At 32.8% G+C, this 25,491-nt stretch overlaps 2 protein-coding genes across 8 annotated transcripts in view; one reads left to right on the forward strand and one right to left on the reverse strand.

The window, feature by feature from the left end:
• Positions 1–13,851, forward strand: part of LOC105680173 (uncharacterized) — a 36,075-nt gene extending 22,224 nt beyond the window's left edge. For all 6 annotated transcript variants that reach the window (XM_067358288.1, XM_067358283.1, XM_067358284.1 and 3 more), the window contains exon 7: positions 11,932–13,851. In XM_067358288.1, the coding sequence (XP_067214389.1) occupies positions 11,932–12,078 (147 nt within the window). In that variant the 3' untranslated portion in view covers positions 12,079–13,851. The remainder of the gene's footprint in view (positions 1–11,931) is intronic.
• Positions 11,966–23,133, reverse strand: LOC137000812 (zinc finger BED domain-containing protein 6-like). Of its 2 annotated transcripts, XM_067358290.1 has the most exons (6): positions 22,777–23,133; positions 22,537–22,651; positions 22,044–22,243; positions 21,681–21,894; positions 21,360–21,468; positions 11,966–12,102 (listed from the first exon to the last, which is right to left on the reverse strand). In XM_067358290.1, coding segments are annotated over exons 2-6 (552 nt in total). In that variant the 5' UTR covers positions 22,538–22,651; positions 22,777–23,133; the 3' UTR covers positions 11,966–12,074. The 2 variants fall into 2 exon arrangements, with proteins under 2 accessions (XP_067214391.1, XP_067214390.1); XM_067358289.1 differs by lacking the exon at positions 11,966–12,102 and having other exon boundaries at positions 19,866–21,468; positions 22,777–23,115.
• Between the last annotated feature and the right edge of the window lie 2,358 nt (positions 23,134–25,491).

Here is a 25,491-nt window from a genome sequence, read left to right on the forward strand (position 1 = left end):
CTCTTAGTTATGAGTTTTTCGAAGACTTTAGATATGACTAGTAGAAGAGATATCGGTCTATATAATGTCATTTCATACAAAGATTTGCCAGGTTTCGGTATTGTGATTACTTCGATTATTTTCCATTGTTTAGGAAAATACCTTAATCGTAAGGACGCATTGAACAGGTGAGTCATTTTCATAATTCCTTTGTGTAGCAATTCTTTTAACATTCGAACAGTGATAAGGTCAAAGCCAGGGGCTTTTTTTGAATTTAAACAATTTATTTCTTTTTTAATTTCCTTAGGAGATATATGTTTAATACGTTTAATATCTTCTTTATAATCTTCTACGATTTGATTAAATTCTACAGTATAACCATCATGTGTTTCGTGTGGTTGAAATACACTCTCTAGATAATCTGCATGAAGGTCGGTTTTTTCTTGGTTGCTTTTGGCCCATTTACCATCAGTTTTCCTAATAAGTAGAGCATTAACGATTGGTCTCCTGATACGTTTTGTTGCTCTCCAGAGGGAATAATTGATGTCCTTTTTGGTTGTAAGTTGAAGGTCTTCCTTGAAGATACCTTGCTATCTCTTGATTTTTAATTTCATGTATAAGTCTTTTTAGTTTTTGATTTATTCTATTAAAAATAGCTTTACGTTCAGAATCGCGTGTTTTCTGCCAGCTTCTGCGAGCTTTCCTCTTTTCTCTAAGCATTTCTTTTATTTCAATAGAATAATTTATTCCAGGTGTTGTTTTCTTGAGAATCGGAGTATTTGCTTTAGCTGCTTGCTGAAGCTGTTCTGTGAATAGTGTAGCTTATTTTTTGATCTGATCATATTGTTGCATCCGTGTCGGTTCTTGGCAGCTGATGAGCCGATCGATAATATCGCTTCTGACAGAAGAAAGACTGTTGTTAAATAAAATAAATTTGTTTATATTTCCTTGATGATGCGTTTCTATGACGTAGGTTTGTTTGTAAACAATGATAGTCAAGGCAGATTTGGAGCAACTGTCAAGCAGTGCGGACGTGCCTTGACAGCTCTGTTTGATTGTGAAATCGTTGTGTTGTGCAGTTTTGTGTTATTAAAGTTTCAATTACATTTTAATTAAGAGTGTTCTTATTTATTTTGTTTGCAAGTGCTGATTAAGTCGTGCGAGTACACAATTTTAATAAGATCGATCCTTGGGCGCAACAATATGTTTTGAGTGGAACATTGAGGGTAATATTTTCTTCAAGATAGGTTTAGTAGTTTTCCCAATCCGTTTTCTTATTGGTTAGGGATAATATGGTCTCCTTATACATTGTGTCACTAAGGATCAAGATAACTGAACTAAGATCCAGACAGGTTTCTACTTTAACATAATTTATTGACGAGCCTTTAATGATAAAGAAATCAATCACGTCGGGATGCTTGTTAACGTCAGTGGGCCAGTAGCTAGGGCTACCGCTCGATAGGAATTCACAGTTTAAGGATCTTTCAGCATGAAGCAGCTCTCTTCCTTTTACCGAAGTATATCTATTGCGCCGATAAGTATGTTTGGCATTGAAGTCACCGCCTGCAATAAAAGAGTTACCTAAAGTTTAAAAAAATTTGATATAATATATTCATCTTGCTTGATGCTATGCCTTGGTGGGTTATAAATTGCAAAAATTGAGAATTTATATCTCTTGCATTGCATGCAGACAGTAGAAACTTGTATACTTTCTGTCGAGAATTTTAGTTCTTCGTGGTGTTTGAAATTAGCACGAATTATGACAGCAGCTCTTCCACTAGCTTTATTGGAGGGGTAAATAGTATAATAGATTTTAAAGCCGTATTTTGAAATAGGATTTTTTCATGAAGTGGGTTTCGGATACCCATTTCATAAAAGAATGGTGATTTTCAATTTCACCTTGACCTTGATCTTCAAGGTCATTTGAAGGTCAAATCGAATTTTTTAAATAGAAATTTTTATTTTTGATTCCAAAATCTAATAGCTGGTGTCAAGAGCTTTTCAAAACACTATAATGAAGTTATTTTTTATTAAGTACTTTTCGAGTTATGAGGCTTGTAAATTACAGTATTTTGACATAAAATATAAAATGTCTTGTAAAACATTCAGTTTTTGAGAATCTTACCTTAATACTTTTATGCACAAAATAATGAGACGAATCAATTGATATAAAGAAAATACATAGTTGCTTTCAAGAAAAAATATGTAATTTGCAACATGCAACTGCATACTTTTTTTTTTAAACCAATGTGTTTTCTTTATACCAATTCATTTGTCTCATTATTTTGTGCATAAAAGTATTAAGTTAACATTCTCAAAAACTGAATGTTTTACAAGATATTTTATATTTTATGTCAAAATACTGTAATTTACAAGCCTCATAACTAAAAAAGTACTTTATGAAAAATAATTTTATTATAGTGTTTTGAAAAGCTCTTGACACCAGCTATTAGATTTTGGAATCAAAAATAGGGATTTCTATTTAAAAAATTCGATTTGACCTTCAAATGACCTTAAAGGTCAAGGTCAAGGTAAAATTAAAAATCACCATCCGATGTCCTCCTCCAAACCCAACAACTTTTGTAAGGGTTATTTTCGGATTGGTGGCTCCCCTGACGAGATATTCAGGTGCGTAATTTAAAATGGGACATCCTGTATAATACATGTAACGTACATACATACGATATATGCTGATGTAGGTACATTTATAGATATACATAGGATATCGTATGGATATACAGGGTGTCCCAGACTTACCGTATCACCCGTTAATGGCAGATTCCTGAGGTCATTTGGAGACGAAAATCTTAATACCAAAATGTCGAGGCTACTATAGTATTTGAATGGGAAAGGCTTAAAGTTTACCAATCAGCTTGTCAGAATTTCGCGCGCTCAGGGACATCGCATCTCGAAAGGACCCTTGCACAACACTTTATGTAGCAAATCATACTTCGTACCGATAGTATTGATTTTCTCTCATAACATGAGAAACGTCATTTGTCAATGACATGACTGCTTTGACAGTTCGATGCGCATCGTGTCTTAATACAATTTAGAATTTATTATTGTTAGTAAATTCGTCAGTATTGCGAACAATGTAAATAAAGTAAATAAAGTGAATAAGAGCTGAGTGAAGTAAATAAAACGTATTGAATAAAGTGTTGTGCAAGCAAGGGTTCTTTCGAGATGCGATGTCCCTGAGCGCGCAAAATTCTGACAAGCTGATTGGTAAACTTTAAGCCTTTGCCATTCAAATACTATAGTAGCCTCGACATTTTGGTATTAAGATTTTTGTCTCCAAATAACCTCAGGAATCTGCGGGTGAATTAACGAGGAATTAACGGGTGATACGGTAAATCTGGGACACCCTGTATATAGCTATCTCTATCCTCAATGTAAGCGTCAACTCGTATGAACGCGCAACGTGCAGTATTACCAATACTTAAAATCTATAAGATATGTGACATGATATGAACTATAAATTTCCAGCACTGGCAGCAGTGAATTTCGGAACGTAGCGTATGTGTAATCCTTCTCGGCAGCTTCGTGATGTGTGTGCAAGCACGTGCATTTATAATCTCATATATATCTTTGATTTTTGTAAGTGATTGCAGGAAGAACTTTATTGAGTGGAAAATTATAATATTGATGTTATGTTACTTTGTATTTACTAAGAATATGAAATAAATAATAAAATATTAATATTGTGTCAATGTTGATATAATAATCAGTTATTAGTTTGTTTGCTTGCCGCTATGTGACGCATTATGCGCTATCTATCTCGTATTTAAGTTTTAATCATGAGAACTATATAAAATTTGTAAAAGGCGGGTAATAATATTGAAGTCTTCAATTTCAAGATGTAATAACTTTTTCTATCAGTTTAATATCTGAATCCCAACACAGGGAATTTAGATAAACTGATTGTTCAAAAATTGGGTAGATAAATATCCGAATGAATGAAAATTGTTTATTATTAAAAACGTACTGTATATACTATGTACATACATAAAATGTACCTCATGTACATGCCACGAACGTGCACTGCACATCCTCGGAATATACCCCATGTATACAGGGTGTCCCGTAATGATGATGATAAACCTTGCAGGGAGTGAAAGGAAGTGGAATTTTGAACTAAAAGTTCCTTTTCCACTTTTGGCTCAGACCATTATTTACCGAGTTATTAACTATTAAAGTTTCTCAATGAGACGGCGCACAGCCAAAGTACGCAGGGGCGTCGCGCGCCGTACGATCTCTCGCGCTTGCTCCGGTCACATTGCCCCTGTCAAAATTGCATTTTAATTTGTCAAATTAATTAATACATAAATAAATAAATAAAAACAGTTAGAAATTGATCAACTAATTAATTTATTTGAAAAAATTATCAATAGATTGATACATTTTCACTAATAATTTTTCAAACATTTTATTGTGTTTTGTGGCCCTGAAAAAGGCCGATTTGCTCACAAAGCCGGCTCAAAATGTACGCGGAAGAGCCAGAAGACATGGAGGAAGTAATTGCCCGACTCCACGCTGCTGTGGCAACCATAGATGCCGAGATGCTTCTTCGCGTAAGGAACAAAGCTATACGGAAAGCCCACGTTTGTCTGGCAGTCGATGGAGGATATATATAACTTTTAAAAAAAGTTGTATATATTAAATAAAAATTTGCTACATATTCTGTCTATAAAAGAGGTGATATCAGAAAATGACGCCAAGTTTAAATAAAGAACTTTTCAAAAAAAGTTGCATGTATATCTAATTATTTATTTAAAAATGATATTTATGTTTATATCTAGTTAATTCTTCTTAAGTATACTTTTTAAAATAATTGCATCTGTATCTAGTTATTTTTTTTATATCTGTATCTAGTTAAATAAAAAAATTTTTCAAATTTAATTAAAATAAAAAAATATTACAAAATTTTGCAAAAAACTTGGCGCTGCTATAAAATAGCCTTCATTGCTCTATAATATTTTAAGATGTATAATAATATTTTAATAGCCTTCATTGCTCTATAATATTTTAAGATGTATAATAATATTTTAAGGCTATTTTATAGCAGCGCCAAGTTTTTTGCGAAATTTTGTAATATTTTTTTATTTTAATTAAATTTGAAAAATTTTTTTATTTAACTAGATACAGATATAAAAAAAATAACTAGATACAGATGCAATTATTTTAAAAAGTATACTTAAGAAGAATTAACTAGATATAAACATAAATATCATTTTTAAATAAATAATTAGATATACATGCAACTTTTTTTGAAAGGTTCTTTATTTAAACTTGGCGTCATTTTCTGATATCACCTCTTTTATAGACAGAATATGTAGCAAATTTTTATTTAATATATACAACTTTTTTTAAAAGTACAATTTTTTTGGAAAGGTTTTTTGTGAGAAAAACTTTTTTTTAATATAATATATTTTTGAAAGTACAGTTCTTTGAAAAGGTTTTTTATGAGGAAAACTTTTTTTAAAAAAACAATTTTTTGGAAAGGTTTTTTTATGAGGAAAACTTTTTTTTAATATAACAAGGCGTGTACTTGGCGCCCTTTTTTACCTTTTTTTAAAAAAAAGGTTTTTTTGTGAGATATCATTTCTTTTTTTTAGTAAAAATAATTTTAATAAATATGATTCTTTTTTTTTTAGTAAAAATAATGGTAATAATATCCCACCATCACTCCCGTCATATTTTCAATACGACGATCCTCTTTTTGATTATAGAAATCTTAATTTATATATACAAACCTAATAATTTTTTTTTATATTTTACAACATGTTTTATAAGAAAATTATTAGTGATCATAAAAAGGGTATAAAAAACCATCTGTATTTCTAAGTTATTGCGTTTTTTTCATATATAAAAACAGATTACTTTTGATCAAATTTTTGTAAGAATGACAAAAACATCTTTAGCACCTCTAGGCCATTGTCTTTTTTTAATTAGCGTATCGTCAGCTTCAATCCAAGTGTTAAACATTTCTTCTCTATAAACATTACATACCTGCCGATTCCACCAATGTGCACAAAGTACACTTTCTGTCCACTAACTACAGAATACTAACAAGGGAACGTTCACAAGTGTCCCCTCCCCCGATTTGATTCTCCTTGAAATATGTTGTAAAACATACAATTTGAGGAGACACGTATTTTTTTATAGCGGCCCTAACTCAAATTTAAGGGATCAAACACTCCTTTGAAAAAAAAACGGTTTTTTTCTTTGTGTGTAACTATCGCCAAAACCGTAGGAGATAAAAAAATATTTCAAATAGAAGTTGTATGGCTTGTAATGGACTTTATAACTGTGTAGTTAAATTTTCAAAAAATAAAATTTTTTTTAATTTACCCCCACCCCTTGTTATTATTTTTTCGAATTTCAAAATTTTTGTAATGACAAAAGTTGTAGCATTTTTTACGCTGAATTCAACCATATATGATTTTATTATGTTTTGAAATCACATCTTTCAAAAATGAGTCATCAATATCACATTATATGCGTCACGCTGCATGACCGTTTATACCGCACTTGTGTTGTGCATAGTCGCAAAATAAATATAAAAATGACATGTTATTATATATTTGAGAAAGAAAAGTTAACTAAAATTGTTGCTAAAGCATCTCTTTCACATTACACTCTTATAGATAATCGCTGCATTTCGTGCGCAGCGCGTTGTTATATGCAAGTTAGCTATCAGCGCATATTACACTTTGAAGTTTTGCTTGCAGTGACCACGGGAAAATAATTTATGAAACGAAAACAGTGAATGAATCAATCTATTCAACATATATCTACCCTAACTCTACCTTCTTGGCCCGACTTGACTGAGAATGAAATAAAATATAAAATTCTGTACAGTTTACTCTTTTTCAATAATTTTAATATACTGTGATTCTACATGCTATTACATTCCACTAAATTACTACGATTTTTTTAAACTATGGTATATAAAATGTATATTATAAGTATAATTATAATATATATAAATAAGCTTATATATATATAAAAGCTTATTTATTGTATCAATATATTATAATTATACTTATAATATACATTTTATATTTCAAGATTTTATATACCATAGTTTAAAAAAATCGTAATAATTTAATAGAATGTAATAGTATGTAGAATATATCGCAGTATATTAAAATTATTGAAAAAAAGTATGTACAGAATTTTATTCATTGTCAGTCAAGTCGGGCCAAGAGAATAGAGTCAGGGTGGATATATGTTGAATAGATTGATTCATTCACTGTTTTCGTTTCATAAATTATTTTCCCGTGGTCACTGCAAGCAAAACTTCGAAGTGTAATATGCGCTGATAGCTAACTTGTATATGACAACGCGCTGCATACGAAATGCAGCGATTATCTATAAGAGTGTAATGTGGAAGGGATGCTTTAGCAACAATTTTAGTTAACTTTTCTTCCTTAAATATGTGATAACATGTCATTTTTATATTTATTTAACGACTATTGCGCAACACAAGTGCGGTATAAACAATGCGTCATGCAGCGCGACGCATATAATATGATACTGATGACTTATTTTTGAAAGATGCGATTTCGGAACATAATAAAATCATATATGGTTAAATTCAGCGTAAAAAATGCTACAACTTTTGTCATTACAAAAATTTTGAAATTCGAAAAAATAATACCAATGGGTAAGAGTAAATTAAAAAAAAATTACATTTTTTGAAAATCCAACTACACAGTTATAAAGCCCATTACAAGCCATACAACTTCTACTTGAAACATTTTTTTATATCTCCTACGGTTTTGGCGATAGTTACACACAAAGAAAAAACTTGTTTTTTTCAAAAGGGTGTTTCACCCTTTAAATTTGAGTTAGGGCCGCTATAAAAAAATACGTGTCTTCTCAAATTGTATGTTTTACAACATATTTCAAGGAGAATCAAATCGGGAGGGGACACTTGTGAACGTTCCTTTTAAGAGTGTTGTCAGCATGTGTGTTGCTACACTTCTGCACTTCAAGACGAGAAAAATTTTTTTTATAAAGAATACTATTATTTTGATATACACTATCTCTATTCGTCTCCACAACACGTTACATATACATTTTACGACCGATATTAATTATATTAATGTGATTAGTATCATCAAAGCTGCGAGCTAACAGGTCTGAGCGCCGCCATGTTGAAAAAGGACAGACATCTTTTAGAAAAAGAAAGGAAAGAAAAAAGATGCTCTTATGCGGGAATCGACATTTCACGGGATGTAGAAAAGGACAACCATGTCGCATTTTGATGCTTCTAGTTGACAAAGGAAAAACTTATATATTAGAGAAGGATGACGAACAGACGACGACGACGACGACGACGACGACCAAGGCTTACATAGATTTCGGCATATTTCGACTTTGGCAAACTTTGGCAATTAATATATTTTTTTAGAAAGCATGTACAAAAAAAGTAAAGATACTTTTATTATGTAAATCGCATGTGCTCTATCAATTGATCCTATTATAAATTCGATCGGTCCACGCATTATTGAGATATGAAAATCTCGACTCCTATCAGCTCATGTGCTCGCATAAAGATACACGATCGGTCTTGCGCTGCGCGTGAACTTGGCGCGAGACACTACCGTGTCTCTTGATATATATATCTTCCAGATATATATATATATATGTATACAGGGTGTCTCACCTAAGATCGGTCACCCGAATAACATCCACAGTTTTGGAGATAGGAAGAAATGCTTGAAATAAAAGTTGTTTGGTTCAAAGGGAGAAAAAAGATAGGAATATTAATTTGACCTCGAGTGGAGGCTTCAGAGATATCAAGATTATCTTCATTTTTTTAAACGAAACTACTCTAATTTTTTTTATATAAATCGATTCCTCGCAATATTTGACGTAAAAATTTATAAGAGTAAGGCCAAAAATTGAATAGTTTATGAGATATTTTATACTTTAATTTGACATAATTTTACATAAACTATGAAATATCTCGTTAAATATTCATTTTTCAATTATCTTACCTTAACATTTTTATGTACAAAATAATGAGAGGAATCAATAGGTGTAAAAAAAACACAGTTGTCTTTAAGAAAAAATATGTAGCTGAAATGATATCATATCATATTTTGACTCAGCGCTTGCGCAGTGCTTGTATTCAAATTTTTTTTATCGTCAAAAATTTAAATTCTAAATCGTTAATTTCTTCAAAAAAATGAAAAAAGCAACAAAAATTTAAAATTAATCCGAAAAAAAATATAACTTTATCAACGGGTTTCCACCTTGACGTGGTGATGGAGCTTGAATTCCAATGATCTCAAAAAACAGGTGAGGAATTGCACTAAGAGGGACTCATCATAACTCATAACAATGTTGTGAATGCAATTAGAGCACAGATGAATTCGTGAAGCCAAATAAAAATTGATAATTATAGCTTAAAAATGACATTTTTTGAAAATTAAAAAAAAATTTTTTTTAATTCCAAATAAAACTCATTAGTGCCCTGAACACCCCTGATAAATGTTATTAGAATCGGACGAACCATTTAGAAGTTATGGAATTTAAAAATAGGGAAGTTGCTTTATAACCACTTTGTACAAAGGCAACATACACTGTACGATGTACGAATAAAAGATTAGAGCTTTACGAACAGTATAAATATATTTCTATTTGTTTTATTATCAGCTATTTTTAAAATATGTCCTAGTATGGCGCCTCTATGTCAATATCAGGGAACTAATCTATTATTCTATTTCACCTTATTAACACTATATTGTATGAACGCAATGCATGCATATGCATAAATTTTCAGACAGAGTAATTTTTTATATTAAACTTCTAAACTCAGTTCTAAAGATTGATGTCATTTTTCCGTATAATCTAGTATCTGCAAACATCTCGATTTGTACAAATATGTACAAACTGCATAATTTTATATTAAACTAAGAGTTGATAAATAGAAATACACATTTAAAATTTTTGTTCTATGTTGGTTTAAGATTTATAACTTGCAGATTGTATTAGCATATATACTTCAATCCTGGAAAAGGATATACAATTCTGTAAAACCAAAAAAAAGGTTATTCTATTAAAAAAAGTGCTTTGTCGGTAATACAGCTGACTCCAGGATCCACTTTCCTAACAGCACATGTAGATACTGAGAACAATCTGAGAATATCGCAAAAATATAATTGTAATATTCTCAGAACATTCTCAAATGTACTGTGATGTACGTAGTACGTTCTAGGAATCATCGTATGTCCGCGGTACCATCTTCCATAGAATTTCGCAGGAAGGTCTATAGTTTAAAGACAGTATCAAGATAGGATAAAAATGGGAATGTTGCAGTAGATCACATATGCACACATTTACACAGCCAAGCGCTGAAACGCGCGCGCGTTCATATATTGTATAGGATAATTTAGATTAGGTTAATTAATCAGTCAATTTCTTATTAATTGATATTTTTATTTCAAAATTACGACCGTAAGCGTAAAAATATTTACATAAAACTTACAATATAAAATAAAGTTCTAGAAGCCTAAGCTAGAGAACTTTAAAAGAATGATACTGCGAACTGAAAACAGTTTTATGTTAAATCATCTTTTTAAGACATTGTTTAAAAAATAATTAAGAAAATGTATTGTATATTTAACCAAGAACCAAAGAGGTGAGAGGCAATTATAATGCAAGTTTACGAACATAACCTTAAAATATTTTAAGCAAAATAATTTAACAAGTACATAAAAAATAATAAAAATATTATAAAAATCATATACAAACACTATCTAGCTCTTACGCTTTATTCACTATTTTGTGAAATAAAACTTAAAGGAAAAAAGGATTACCTTTGATATCAGTAAAACCTCGGATACGTGGTGTTGCGTGGTGTCACTTGATGCCGGGCAAGCGGAAAAAGACCGGAAATAGGAATTACGTATGTAAATGGCGCAGGTTAGTGCTGGTCTCGTCAAACCTGAGATTATACGCGCGCGATAGAAGTGCGTACGTATCACTTCCGTACGTTTGAGTCAAACCTGAGATTATACGTGTGCGAAAGAAAACCGAATAATACTGCAAAAGATATTATAGGATTGATCTCAGTATTTAACGGATAATCACAGTAGAATGAGTATGGAAATGGGATGATACACAGGATATCGTGTGCTGTTAGAGTTAAAGCATGTAATTCCATTAGAAATAATGAAAAATATATTGAAACCGATGGACATCAATTTGAACACTTTAACATAATTTTAACAGCACACGATATCCTGCGTATCATCCCATTTTCATACTCATTCTACTGTAATTATCCGTTAAATACTAAGATCAATCCTATAATATCTTTTGCAGTATTATTCGGTTTTCTTTCGCACACGTATAATCTCAGGTTTGACTTAAACGTACGGAAGTGATACGTACGCACTTCTAAAAATTTTTTATTTTTCTATTTTCCTAAAACATATATAATTTCTCAAGTTCAAGATCATCTGAAGGTCATATTATCATAGATCGCTGAACTCTTTTCGATGTCAGCTATAAATTGATGCAAAAATATGTAGTTCCATTTAAAAAAATTATTTTAATCTTAAAATTTCTTAAACAAATAACCCCAAGAAAAAACTTTTTATTATAATTGCTCTCTTAAACATTGCAACTCTTCCCTCAGACATTTTTTTATATCATCAAAAATAACAAAAATATTTTAGTGAAATATTTATATTTTATTTATTTGTGGTTAAGATATACGAAATATTCTATATATTAATTTGATTTATATCAAAATTGTGCGTATAATATATTTAATAAATATTTTTTATTTAATTAATTAATTTTATTGGTTTATTCAGATTTGATGTACATTTCGTAAAATAACGAAAATAAAAAATATGACTTTTCTTTGTTCTTTTAACAAAAACGCGTTTTTATACGTACATATTGAGCTGAATTTTTCTTAATCAGGTCCGAGTGGAAAGCCAGGACGACCACGACAGGACACGGGAATTCGTGTGGAAGAGATCGTCGCACATTGCGCATTTGGTGTCGCAGAAACTTTCCTCGGCAACAAGGTCCATGCTTCGGCCACCGCCCTCTGCACCTACCGCTTAAACTACTCGCCGTCTCTTGGTCCAACTAAAACCGCCAGTAATTGAAATATTATGAGATGAGGATCGAATGCAATACGTGATGCATATCGTATGTGCATATATTGATATATTTTATAGTATACCATTTATCATCGAGCCGGGAAAGCTGCACGATATACAGTCGATTCCGATTAATTGGATCGCTCTGGGACACGCTTCATGCAGGATTTGGCAGGTTTTTATCGCTTAGAAAAATTATAATATTTAACGATGGATAACACTAATCGCATGTTTACGTGCTATGCTATTTCAATTTGCTATGTTATTTTGAATAGAAATGGTAACTAATTATTCTTGTAATAGTAATAGAATGAAACAAACGTATACATATAAGAAAGTAAAAACACATGAAAAATATATTATATTAAATTCATCCTTTACATTTTTTTGTTATTTAATTTGTTTGAATAAATAAGTTGTAATTTTGTGAAATACTAAATTAACTTTTTTATTTTTTTTTACTTAAAAATCAAGCTTTGGATAATTGAGGCAACCGCTTAATTGGACTAAAATGTATGGTCCCACTAATCGGAATCGACTGTAATTGAATTTGCATCAATAAACAACGCATCAATCGCCTCTTCTTTCATTCGAAATAATGCGGAAAAGCATTTCGCGAACGGAAGTATTTGCAAGAGAAATAAAATTAAAAAATATATATGCGTATTGTCTCACATCTTTTGTATTATTTTTTACATTTATTTTTTGAAATTAACTGTATTTTTTAATAAACATGATACGAAGTTTACGGAGATACGTTCAAAAGTCACAAGTTGCGATCAATAATGATCTTCTTCAGTATTGTTATCAAATTAATCCAAAAATGCTAAAAAATTCATTATTTTCTAATAATGCGGCAAAAGAGAGGTGTTACTATACAGGGTGTCCCATTTTATTTTAAACAATCAAATATCTGGAAATGACGGATTTTAGAAAAAAATGTTTTGTACAAAAGTTTTATGACTTTGAGGGGGACATAAGATGATGTCATTGGTTTATCCTTGGATAGTTGTTTGAAGATCACGTGAAGATTACCTTTAATTTCTTAAATGAAAACTTCTATTTTTTATTGCATATTCTTATAGCTTACCTCGAGAGCTTTTCAAATTACTATGATAAAGTATTTTTTCATTAAGCACTTTTCGAATTATAAGGCTTGAAGTTTACAGTACCGCCGATATTAGCATTATTCAAGGTGTACCGCGTGGAAGTTGCACAGCCAGATTTACACCTCTGTTGTGTATGTGTGTGTGTGTGCGCGTGGTGCGTGCGTGTGTTCGCGCTGGCATGCGGACTCTACGGTCACAGATATCTATATATAATAATATCTATATTATAATTAGATCGCTAACTTCCATTGATTTTGTACATAAAATTGATATCCAAAAACTATGTAATATATGGCTGGTTTATGCTTCGGTCTTAATCTTAATCTTAGTCTTAGTCTTAACTTAATCTTAAGGACTCGTTTATGCTTCCCTGGAAATTCGGACTACGCATGTGCAAATGTAACAAAACCTAACCTAACCTAACCACAAATTGTAATAGATCCCGGTGCTGCAAATTATAGTAAATGTTAAAATGAATCGTTAGCGGCAAAAAACTTTAATGTTTGGAATGGCACTTTTGTTATCAAGTGCCTATGCAGCATGTGTATTATTAAGAAATTAAAAAAAAAATAAAAGAAAACCACGGAGATACGCTGTTTGGCCACTGAATCGAAAAAGACACAAAACTGGTCATTTCTTTTTTTTAATGAAAGATATGCTGAATACGATCAGGAACAATTTTTTAAATATACACGGATCGAAAACCATTATTTCGCGCGGTTTCGTGCTGCGTCGGACGTCAGACTTACCTCATTGGCCCGGCCTTAGGACATTAGGGACTAAAGTTAAAAGATGGGATCTTTCCAAGATTAAGATTAAGACTAGGGAAGTATAAACGCCCTTATGGCATTCTACGTTATCAACTCTTAAGATTAAGATTAAGACCGAAGCATAAACCGGCCAATAGTGGTCGCGCATGCGAAACATTAGTAGAAAAATAATGTGGCGAATATCTGTGCCGATATCTAACTGGCCGATACGTATAAACATCATATATAGTAGTTTACGTAAATCAATATAACATCAACCAATTAAACGTGACTGCTGTCCTACTAACTTACGCATGCGCGAAAATTTAGTACATAGGTTTTGAGGTAATGATTTGACTCGAGTTAGCGGTCTAGTATACAGTATAGATGTCTATATCCACGGCTCGTCACTTCCGCGGTATTTTTTGACTTCAAACTGCTCTCTAATCGCGTACCTTACAGCAATTGTATCAACAATTTCAGTGGGAGAGTTATCTGGCATTGTCCCGACAAATGCGAGACAATTCTGTTCTCTAAGAGACCGTTCTGAACAATTAAACTTGCGACCGCGTGTCACAATTCTTCCATTACCATCGATAAAAGCACGTTATTCCGAAATTTTTATAATCTGGTCGTTCCGATTGAAGAAGAGTTGTGACGATGTCTGATTACTCTCCCACTGAAATTGTCGATACAGTTGCTGTAAGGTACGCAGTTGGAAAGCGGTTTGAAGTTAAAAAGTATTGCGGAAGTGACGAGTGCGAACCACGCATCCACGCACGTACGTACGCACGCACGCACGCACGCACGCACGCACGCACAACAGAGGTGTAAATCTGACTGTGCAACTTTCACGCGATACACCTTGGGTAATACTAATACCGGCGGTACTGTAAACTTCAAGCCTCATAACTCGAAAAGTGCTTAATGAAAAAAATACTTTATCATAGTAATTTGAAAAGTTCTCGAGGTAAGCTATAAGAATATGCAATAAAAAATAGGGGTTTCCATTTAAGAAATTGAAGGTGACCTTTTAAGGCGATTGCCCAAGGACAAACCAATGGCACCATCTTATGTCTCCCTCGAAGTCAAAATTTTTGTATGAAACATTTTTTCTAAAATCCCGTGATTTCCAGATATTTGACTGTTTAAAATAAAATGGAATACCCTGTATAATGTTATCACTTTTATATTATTGGGCCAATTTCTCTCTCTCGGACGATCGTATTTTATTTATTATTTATTTATTTATTTATTTGTTATATTTATAGTATGTAATTTGCCTTCAGAAAGTCTGATATATATATTCTAGGAACAAGATTAATAAAATATGCAAGCCATTATGTGAATAAGGATTTGTTTAAACAAATGTAAATTGTAAAAGATTAAAATAGAATGTATTATGCAAATGGCACTGTGTTTATTATTTTGAATCGATGGAGTAGCAGGAGGATCTCAAGCCAAAGAAGATTGTAGTTCTTAATATCTTTTATTATAACAAATGTTTCTTATAGGCAGCAAACGTTTCGGCTAATCATTCAGCCATCTTCAGTGCTACCGTTGCAATTCTGTTTAATAGAAGATTGTAGATTCAATTCGTCATTATTAAAACTCTTTTAGAAGTAAAGTCACGTATGTGATTGCGAGAAAATCTTGTTTATGTAGGTTGTAACGGTGCGTATTTTCACGCCTCACGGGCGGTGCGTAACGATGCGGAATTTCGACGGTATGCGGATTTTTCGATGCGGAATTACGACGGTGCGTAGTTAGCGAAGCGGATTCTTACGACGCGGAATAACTCGTCGGTTTGCCAGAATTCGTTCGTGTGATTTATCGGGAGACTCCAAATTAACAAAAATAATTTAAAGAAAAATAAATATTTATTCAAGAGAGCATTTGGATAATATAATTATAAAAGAAAATATTAACAACGAGTACATGAGTAACATTTCTGTAACGGTCTAATATCTTAATGGTATAAACGGATACAAATATCGGAAGTAAATATTTAATAATGAGTACATGAATAATTCCTTATCGGTTAGACGAGTTAATGTTTCAACGGTATAAATGGGTATAATTCTAACTGTGAACGAATGAACATTGATCGGAAAATAAACTGCGTAAATCGTTGGTGCGCCTTTGGCCGAATTTAAATAACTATGAACATGATTAATCCTATTTAATCCTAAATCGGTCGGTTCGTACGGTACGGAGTCAAAGTAATAAAAAATAAGCGATACCGCGTATATCCGAGCCCTGCTGAGTCGTCGACGGTTGCCGGTGCGCTGTGTCTGAAGACAGTGAGAGACTTCTCTCGTGCAAGGGATATCGGAAGTCGAACGCCGGGAACACCCGACCGAAGCAGAGAACGCCCTGCCCCTAGAACGACGGGAAGTCGGAAGTCGAACGCCGGGAACACCCGACCGAGGCAGAGAACGCCCCTGCCCCTAGAACGACGGAGAGTCGGAAGTCGAACGCCGGGAACACCCGACCGAAGCAGAGAACGCTCTGCTCCTAGAACGACTATCGGGATGGGAGCGAGTACGACCGGAGCTTCAGAGTGCGCCCTAAGGCTTGTCCGAGTCGTACTCGGGGGAATGGTATCGGTCTGCTCCGCAAGCCGGCTTTTATACCGATCGCGCTACCCCCACTTGGGGTGCTACCCTACCCGGCAGCTACCCCTTCTCGAGCTTTTACCCTCGAGTTGGGGGATCGGAATGCGGCCCTAAATGGGGGTGCTCACGTGGAGCCCGCGTGACGCTTAGTAACAGCGCGTGCTGTTACAAGGTGTTAGCCGAATGTCACCATGTTCTCGACTGTTATTATTTTGCTTCAATAATCATATTTCCTATTTTACGAATAAAAAACAGCTTTATAAAACAACATACTCTAGAAGAAATTTGTGCAGTTTGACTGAACACCCCGTCAGTTGCTATTTAATATTACTGGTTTTTCTTTACATACAAAAATACTGCATTGCAACTAGACAAAATTAGTTAAAGCAATTTTATTATAGAATATGTGGATCAAATCTTTACAAAATATCATTAATATTAAAAGGTTATTGATCAGTTTAGTTGTGCTCATGTATACGTCTTGTAAGTAATAATATGTTGTGCGCTGCTATAAAAAACTTTTTTTTTGTGTAAAATAATCAAGTAAAATTAATAAAAATGTGTGAACACGTGCAAAAATATAAAGCAAAAAACAACTTATAGAATTAAAACAATTTAGAATAGGCAATTCACATAATTCTGTCAAAATTTTAAGAAAGGTTAAATGACAATTGTCCGAGATTAGAAGTGACGAATGAGCAAGAGACACACATAAATGAAATATACGTGAGTAACAAAGAATGGTTATTACTATATTTATTTTATTTATTTTACTTGTGTTATTAATAATATTAATTTTATTGTTTAGAACATATCAGATTATTCTGATAATATGAGTAAAAGAAGACATAAAAATAGTTACGTCCCGATTAGACTCCACGATTCTTTTCTTTTTGAATGAAATATAACATTAAATACCAGACCTAGTAAACGCGGGACCAACAAAAATTTTTAAAGAATATTATAACGCCAGAGCTGCTTTTCTCACGAGACACCACGAGCTCGAGCCTTCCCACAGAGAAAAATAGCAGGTAGCATTAATATTTCAAACAACCTTGGCCGCTCAGTGTGCCTATCGGCGCCAGAAAAGTCATAAAAGTCAAAACTTTGCTGTAGCTGGAGTCTTCTGCCGACTCCAGACGTTCAGAGTAAGAGATAAAAAAAAAACTGGCACCAGCTAGCCCATATTCTTGGATTCCACCTACGGGAACCCTAGCTAATAGATAGGGTTGTACCGAATAATAATCGGGCAATGACCGCAGTCGCATGCTGCGAAGGCGACACTCGACGCGGCGCACGTGTTCAGTAGGTCTGGGAAACCGAGATGCTTTAGTCATACTCTCCACACGACTCCAAGGGCACGCGACAGTCATAAACTGTCAAATTTATTAGACCAATGACCCAAGGGCCTGTGAACTTACACATCGATTCTCAACTCTCCAATCCGAAAGCCTGGAATCGGGGCAAGCTTCTATAGAATACCCATCATTCTATCGTAAGGTCTAAAGACTACGCCCACTCAGATCTTAAGGGACCGAGATGCACCCCACCTATATTAATTAATACCAACCGGGTTACACAACATCAAAAACTCATCCCCATCATATATGGACTCAAAACGACGCTACTCCTTTTTCGTTACGGCCCCTTTTTTCCTATTCCCATTTCAAGTAACCTAATTATCTAAACTTGATTCTATTAGTTAAAAGTGACACCATCCTCCCCCGCATTAAAAATCTTCTTGTAAGATTAATTCCTATTCGATCCCCGCCTCAAAAACCTAAAATTTTCCAAATGGATCCACCCCAAGAAAAGAGTATAAAAACCCGTATTCTGGTGGCTCCGATCATCAGCATCAACATCATCATAGACTCAAACTCACAGGACATTTTTATAACAGTTTCGCCACCTTATTCCATAATTTTTCGAGTAGTTCGGGCCGCGAATCAGAAAGTAAAACAAGTTGCGAGTAGTGTCATCAAATAATACTTTGCCGTGACCGAGTGATGCATTTCAAAAAGAGAGTCCGTCTCCTAGCCAACACCATCCCTCAGCAGGGCACTCACTTCAAGCGATCCGAAACTACTCCGCAACGACTATCTTTCTCTCACCGTAACGAGTAAGTCGGTTCATTCCTTTTTTATTTTATTATTTTCTCTGTTCTCTCTCCTAAAGAATGAAACACCCTCATACACACATACACACACACACACACACACACTATTATAAAAATACACAAAAAATAAATACACATATACGATTAAGAATTAAGTTTTTTTATGTACCAAAACAAAATATCAGATTAAAATGTTAAGCCATCATCAAACTAAAATTTCGTTCTTATTCATTTAATTACACCCTTCTCGTTCGTCACCCCTCACCCTTCCCTCTCAAATTGTGTACAAAGGTTCCGTCCCAGGTAAAAGGGATTCAATTCCTTGACCCAAAAGGGAACCAGCAAGCAGTTGACCTGTCGACGGAGTAAAAACGACTCTTCCAGTCGCTGACCCGTCGCAGACCCGTCACAAGTCCTAAACGTACCGCTCGGCTCGTGCGATCAGGCCCGCTTACATTGATCGCCGAGTCCAAAAAAAATCTTCTATCAAAACGTAACAATAGCTTTGATTCAGAGTCTAATGAAGACTTTAATGAAATAGAGGAGATACGAGAATGGATAGTGTTATATACTCTCTAAATTTTTTGGAGTGAAATTTTCACTCTAATCATGGAGTCACTGACCAGTTCACTCCATTTGGAGTAAACATTCACTTCAATAGAGTGAATTCATTTACTCTAAGACAAAAGGTGAAATGTTTTACTGTTATTTTTAAAGTAAAGTCGTTAGCGCTCCAAACTTCACTCCAATTTAAAGTGAAATCGCCTTTTTGTTGGTAGTGTCAGAATCGGGACTTGGTTACGCACAAAATTAAATTGTGTTTTAGTTTTGTGAACAGTTCAAACTCGGTAATTCGAGGTAAGTCGGTTTAGTGATGCGCGATAACAGTTTTGAGTATCGATATTTGATATCAATAATATCGGAAACTTAAATATTGGTGTAACAATATATCGAATTGAAAAAATCGATATGTGAATATCGACATTTTTTTATTATAAAAAAGTAAATTTATATAAATTAAAAATAAGTAAATAGATAAAAAAAGTATACATAAAAGAATTGCAAAATTATGTGCTTTATAAATACAAAATAATAATTATGTTTAGGTAAAGTACATATTTACAGGAAAGGTTATTAGGGCATTGAAATATAAACTATAAAATTAAGATTTTATTCTAAGTTGAACTTTTTAATTACAATGCAATATTAATCATTAGTAATTTTGTTAGATCATTGTAAATGCCAGTCTTTTAATGATAATGAGCTTAAAAACAGTAGTTGTTGAAAATGTTCCGGTGTCAAACGATTTCTTCTTTCTGTCATAATTAAGCCAGCAAGCGAAAACATTCGTTCTGATGGAACCGAGGTAGCAATAACCATTAAATAATGGATAGCCAAATCAGCTAGCGATGAGCACGGATAATGTTTCCAAAAATGAAGAACATCTTCATCCTTATCAATAGTTGGTCTACTTAAATAATAGCGAAATTCTTCAGAGGCATTTCAGTATTATTTAGATTTTGTGCTTTATTTTGCTGGTTTTCTTTAATCAATTGATCATGATAAGACCAAAAATCCTCGGAATTCGATGACAAATAATTTTTTGTTTGCAAGTCATTTTTTACGATTTTTGTTATTGGATTGGCATCATTAAGCTGCTTTGTAATTTTATTTATGGCGTCAGCACATGCCAATTTATCTGTGAAGTATAATTTTTTAAATCTCGGGTCCATAATGGTCGCTATGGCTATTAAGGAAATTTTTTCAATTTTTTCAAAACGATGTAAAAATTGTTCAGTTAGTGCTTCCTTAAAGTGAAAACCAATATCTGTATTCACTTCAATAGAATGTAATTCATTCTTCAATATTTTTATAACTGGTATAGCTTTACTTCCCGTTATGTACGAGTCTCCACTAATAATTTTGGTAGCAGCTTTAAATGGCTTTAATAGCCTTGCCAGTTCTTTTACAATTAGTAACTCGGCAGCAGTCAACATTTCTGGTGATTTTGGTAATTGTAATAAAATAGATGCAACTTTGTCAGATAAACATATGAACCTTTCCAACATATCATATGTCGAATTCCAACGAGTATCTACACTTTGAATTAATTTTAAATCTGAAGCTTCTCGTAACATGTCAGCTGCAGTCACTGATCTTTTAAAAAACGTGACAATTGATTTAACTTTTGTAATAATAGGTTTAACTTCATTCATTTCTGTAATTTTGGCAGGTACTAAATTTAAAGTGCAAGGCATGGTAAATGTTTCTCTGTGCCAAAACCATCAACAATAGCTTTTTTAATATTCGCTGCATTATCAGAAATTATTGCTATAATATTTTCTTTTTTTATCTTCCAATTTTGAACAATTTCAAGCAGCCAATCTTTTAGATATACAGAAGTATGATGATCACTTAGTTCCGTTATTCCAATGTTAATGGATTTATGTTCATAATTTGAAATGTAATGGCACGTAACACCTAAATAGCTGAGATTATTCAATGGATCGGTCCATACATCTGTTGTAAGTGATATATTTGAAACTTCCGACAATTCTTGCTGGATAGAATGCGACAAAACTTTGTATTTATTTTCTATGAGATTTGTAATCGTTTTCCGGTCAGGAATTTTGTATAATGGAGCCACATACTTGATAAAAGTTTGAAATCCTTTGTTAGTTACAGTCGAGTATGGCATTTTATCTTTAGCGAGCATAAATAATAATCTATTTGTGACTTCGCCTGCTTTAGTTCCGCCATCTGAAATTGATTTGTACAAATTAAGATTAAATATATTTTAAAGAAAATGTAGATATTTTATTATTTTTCAATATTCAATATTTATAATTTCTAAAAAAGATATATATAATTTGATTAAAAGATAAATTTATATTTATCAACATTTAAAACATAAATCTTACTATAAATATTGTAAAAAAAATAAATCAATGTTTATATAATTAGAACAATACCTTGATATGATTTTTGATGTGCAAATGCCACATCCACTCGTAATTGTTTTGATTTTGAAAATTTTGATGTTAAAACTAGATTCTTTTCTTCTAATTTTAATCGTTTTGGAGTTGAATTTTCTAAGGAAATAGATTCTTCTGTTGAATTATATTCAGACTCGATATCTATAGTATCTATACTATTATTCTCTTTTAATTCTTGCATTTGTGCGTGCTAGAAAAAATATAATTATTTTATTATATATAAATTTTAATATGTAATAAAGTATCAAATATGTTGATTACACAATATATTGAATATATTTTAAGTAACATATTACATATATTTCAAATTGCGTGCATACAAATAATTTATTTCTTTACCAATTTTTCCATTATTCTTTTTTGTGACGATTTAGTTTTGTCAGAACCATTTAGGTTAATAGTTGGATGGTGTTTCTGAAGATGAGAACGTAAATTCGTTGTATTACCAGCACATTTTACTATTATGTTACAAAGTGTGCAAGTAGTGACTCCAGTAGGTGCTTTTATAAAATAATTCCAAACCTCGCTTCGGGATGCCACTGAATAAAATAAATTGAATGAAAATAAACTGAATAAAAAATTATTAATAAGAGTAAAAAAAAATTTAAATACTATTAATAATTTAAATATTATTAAAAATATACAGAGCAAATCACGAAAAGAAATTAATCGTTACAATTACAAAATCAATAATTAAATTTATTTTTTTCACTCATATAATTATGTTTTAGAAAAAAAGTACATGTAAATTTAATACACGATACGGGGTAAATTTATCAAAGGATAATATGGGAATGGAAAATGGAAATACTGGAAATTAATGAGTGCATACTGTTTTGGGTTGACAGGTTGACAGTTGACAATGACGACCGAGGTTAGGACGCCGCTTAAACTTAAACTTATACTACAAGCATCTTCTCTCATGCTTACATCTTGTCAGATTTATACTAAAAAATCATTCAAAAAAAATTTGTTGGATAAACACAATATAACAAAATGAAATAATGTAAACAAATAAATTTAGAAAACTGAAGTTGAAGTGAAGTTGCAGTATATTTTACACAAAACGTACCTTAGTCAAAACTTGATGTAAGGTAGGATGTAGTAGAATGGAATGGAAACTTTCGTCACTTTTCGTAATTTTTGGCTAATTCACAGCTGACTAGCACACAGTTAGACACAAATATCGATACTCAAAACTGTTATCGCGCATCACTAATACACACACTATACAGCATACGGTGGCGTGACGTAAGCACTATGCGCGTGGCGCTGGGTTAACGCTGCGCTGCCTTAGGTCGAAATCACAACGATACGGAAAATGGTTGTGAGTTGTGACAGAGTTGTGGAATTTTGAAATAGATGTCTGTTTGAATAGCGAATCTGTCATAAAAGAGCAGAAAAGGTAATATTGATCTGCGATATTGTATGTTATGATATCGATAAAAAATATATCGGCTTTGAAAATATCGAATATAATATCGATAATTTATTTAAAGAATTTTGATATTTATAAATATCGATAAATATCGCGCATCACTAAGTCGGTTTATATACTTGTACACACGGGGACAGGAATGTCTTCTCACATGAAGTTACGCGCGTCTCGTCGACATGTCAGGCATATCGGACATGCGTGCTTCACCTCTCAATATTCGTGCATTATAACTGTAGATAAACTGTAGATTCGAAAAACGGATACGTCAAACTATGTACTGTTAATTACATTTTCCCGCTCTGAGACGGTGTTGCCGTTTTTCGAATATCTACAGTTATAATGCACGAATATTGAGAAGTGAACCATGCGTGGTCCGGTATGCCTGACATGTCCGACGAGACGCGTGTAACTTCATGTGAGAAGGCATTCCTGTCCCCGTGTGTACATACGTAAAATAAAAATTGAAAGAATACGAATGGAGGTTAATGTATTTCGTACGTAGTTCGGAATAGTAAAAGTAATTAATTTCTATTTATTAAACATTAACAAAATCCTAGACAACACGCATGTCCAAAATCGGGACATAAGATGTCGAAAAGATGTCAAAAATGACATCTTTAAGACGTTCCGATTTTGGACATGCGTGCTGTCTGGGATGTAATAAATCGAAATTTATGTCTTCAATTTTTGACAGGAAATATTAAAGGATTCCGACGCATTTTTTGCATATTTGTGCAATCTAGTATTTCAGAAGAAGTTGTTGAAAAATTGAAAGGTAACAATTATTTATAAATATAAATTGTTCCCTCAAAGAATCATTATGTTTAAAGATTAATATGTTATAGATGAAGAAATCACTGTAAAATCTTTCATTGATCTCACAGAAGACGACTTAAGGAAATTAAATATTAAAACAGGTCCAAGGAAAGAACTTTTAAGGCTGTGTTGTGGGTCCAGAGAACCACAACCAATTATTTATTAATAAAATATAATTATATAAGAATATCTATTACATATCAATTTACGATATCAGATAAGAACGCTGACGATTCAGTGCGTTTCTGGCTCGTGCGAGACACCGGAGAATCGCGCAGCGTAAATCAAAACCCAATTCGTTCCTAACGCGAGAATGCTGACGAACTATCAAGAATCCGTCAGCAAGTTCGATCGAAAGACCTTCAAAACTGCAATCAATTGCAGTTTCGCGACTATAAAACCGCCGTCACGAAATCACGACGGCGGGTCGAAAACTAGCTTTTAAACGGAATGGACGTATGTCCGTCGGGATTACGAATTAAGAAGATCATAACCAATCGCCGAAACGAATAAGAGTAACTTGAGGCTTCGTGAAACTAAACTAAGACAAGGATTCCTGAACGGAACTTAGTTTATCTGTTAGCAAGAAAACTTATAATAAATCAAGAGACCAATAAATATATGGAAGATTGTTTTATTAAAAACAACTAAGAATTATTTCCCCGATTCCCGGCCTAACTCCTCGGCAGATCCCAAACCCGTGCCCTACTACCAAGGGCACAACAGCTGGTAACTGCAGTAAACGCAATAGTATGTAATTCAAACAATTATTTCAAATTTTGTTTGTTTACTTACAAGGAATGTTAGGCAACCCGGAAATTCAGAAAATTCTGCAATTTAGCGTGCAAGTAGAGTAGTTCATCCGTAATACAAAACTATTTTTTATTCGTGCCGTATTACACTTTGAGAGGGTGAATCATTCCTTGAAAAAAATTCAGATTTTTCTTTTTTTCGAAATAACTTCGGAACGATGAGAGATATCGAAAAAAAGTTTAAACAAAAGTTGTACCTCTTTTTTATGTCTACAAAACTGCGTACAGATAATTATCGAAAAATTCAAGTTTTTTGAGTTATTCCCACCACTACCCTTAAAATTGAGTTTTTGTACTTTGTAATTTTATGCAAAAATACTTCTCCATAACCTCTTTTCATACATCATAATCCATATATGTGTTCTATTTTTTAAATAAATAAAAAAAAAATAAAAAGAATAAAAAAATTTCTATTGAATTTGAAGCCTGTTTTAACAGTTTTAATTATTAAAATATAGTCGCTAACATGTTTATTACGTTTGCAACATTAACCGACGTCATTTTAAAGAAAAGTGTATCAAGCAATGATCACTAACTTTTTCAATAGAATGGTGATTGCTTATAGTCGTAAATGACATTGAGAATAAGCTATTTCCTCGGGCATATTTATATTATATTATATTAATCAAAAAACGCGATTACATAACTTATTTACCGGTATAAATGGTCAAAGATTATCAGTTGCACTATTTTAATTCTTTGCGATAGTAGCCCAATCTTT

This window comes from Linepithema humile, chromosome 6 (genome assembly GCF_040581485.1).
Source record: "Linepithema humile isolate Giens D197 chromosome 6, Lhum_UNIL_v1.0, whole genome shotgun sequence".
Classification (NCBI taxonomy): domain Eukaryota; kingdom Metazoa; phylum Arthropoda; class Insecta; order Hymenoptera; family Formicidae; genus Linepithema; species Linepithema humile.

Bases quoted from the DNA above. Each gene is read 5' to 3' on its own strand.
- LOC137000812 (XM_067358289.1), bottom strand. The intron at 21,895-22,043 runs GTAAAGAAATAA...TATTTTTTCTAG, and splicing joins AAAGAATAATGGAAAAATTG to CACGCACAAATGCAAGAATT. The intron at 21,469-21,680 runs GTATTGTTCTAA...AATCAATTTCAG, and splicing joins ACATCAAAAATCATATCAAG to ATGGCGGAACTAAAGCAGGC.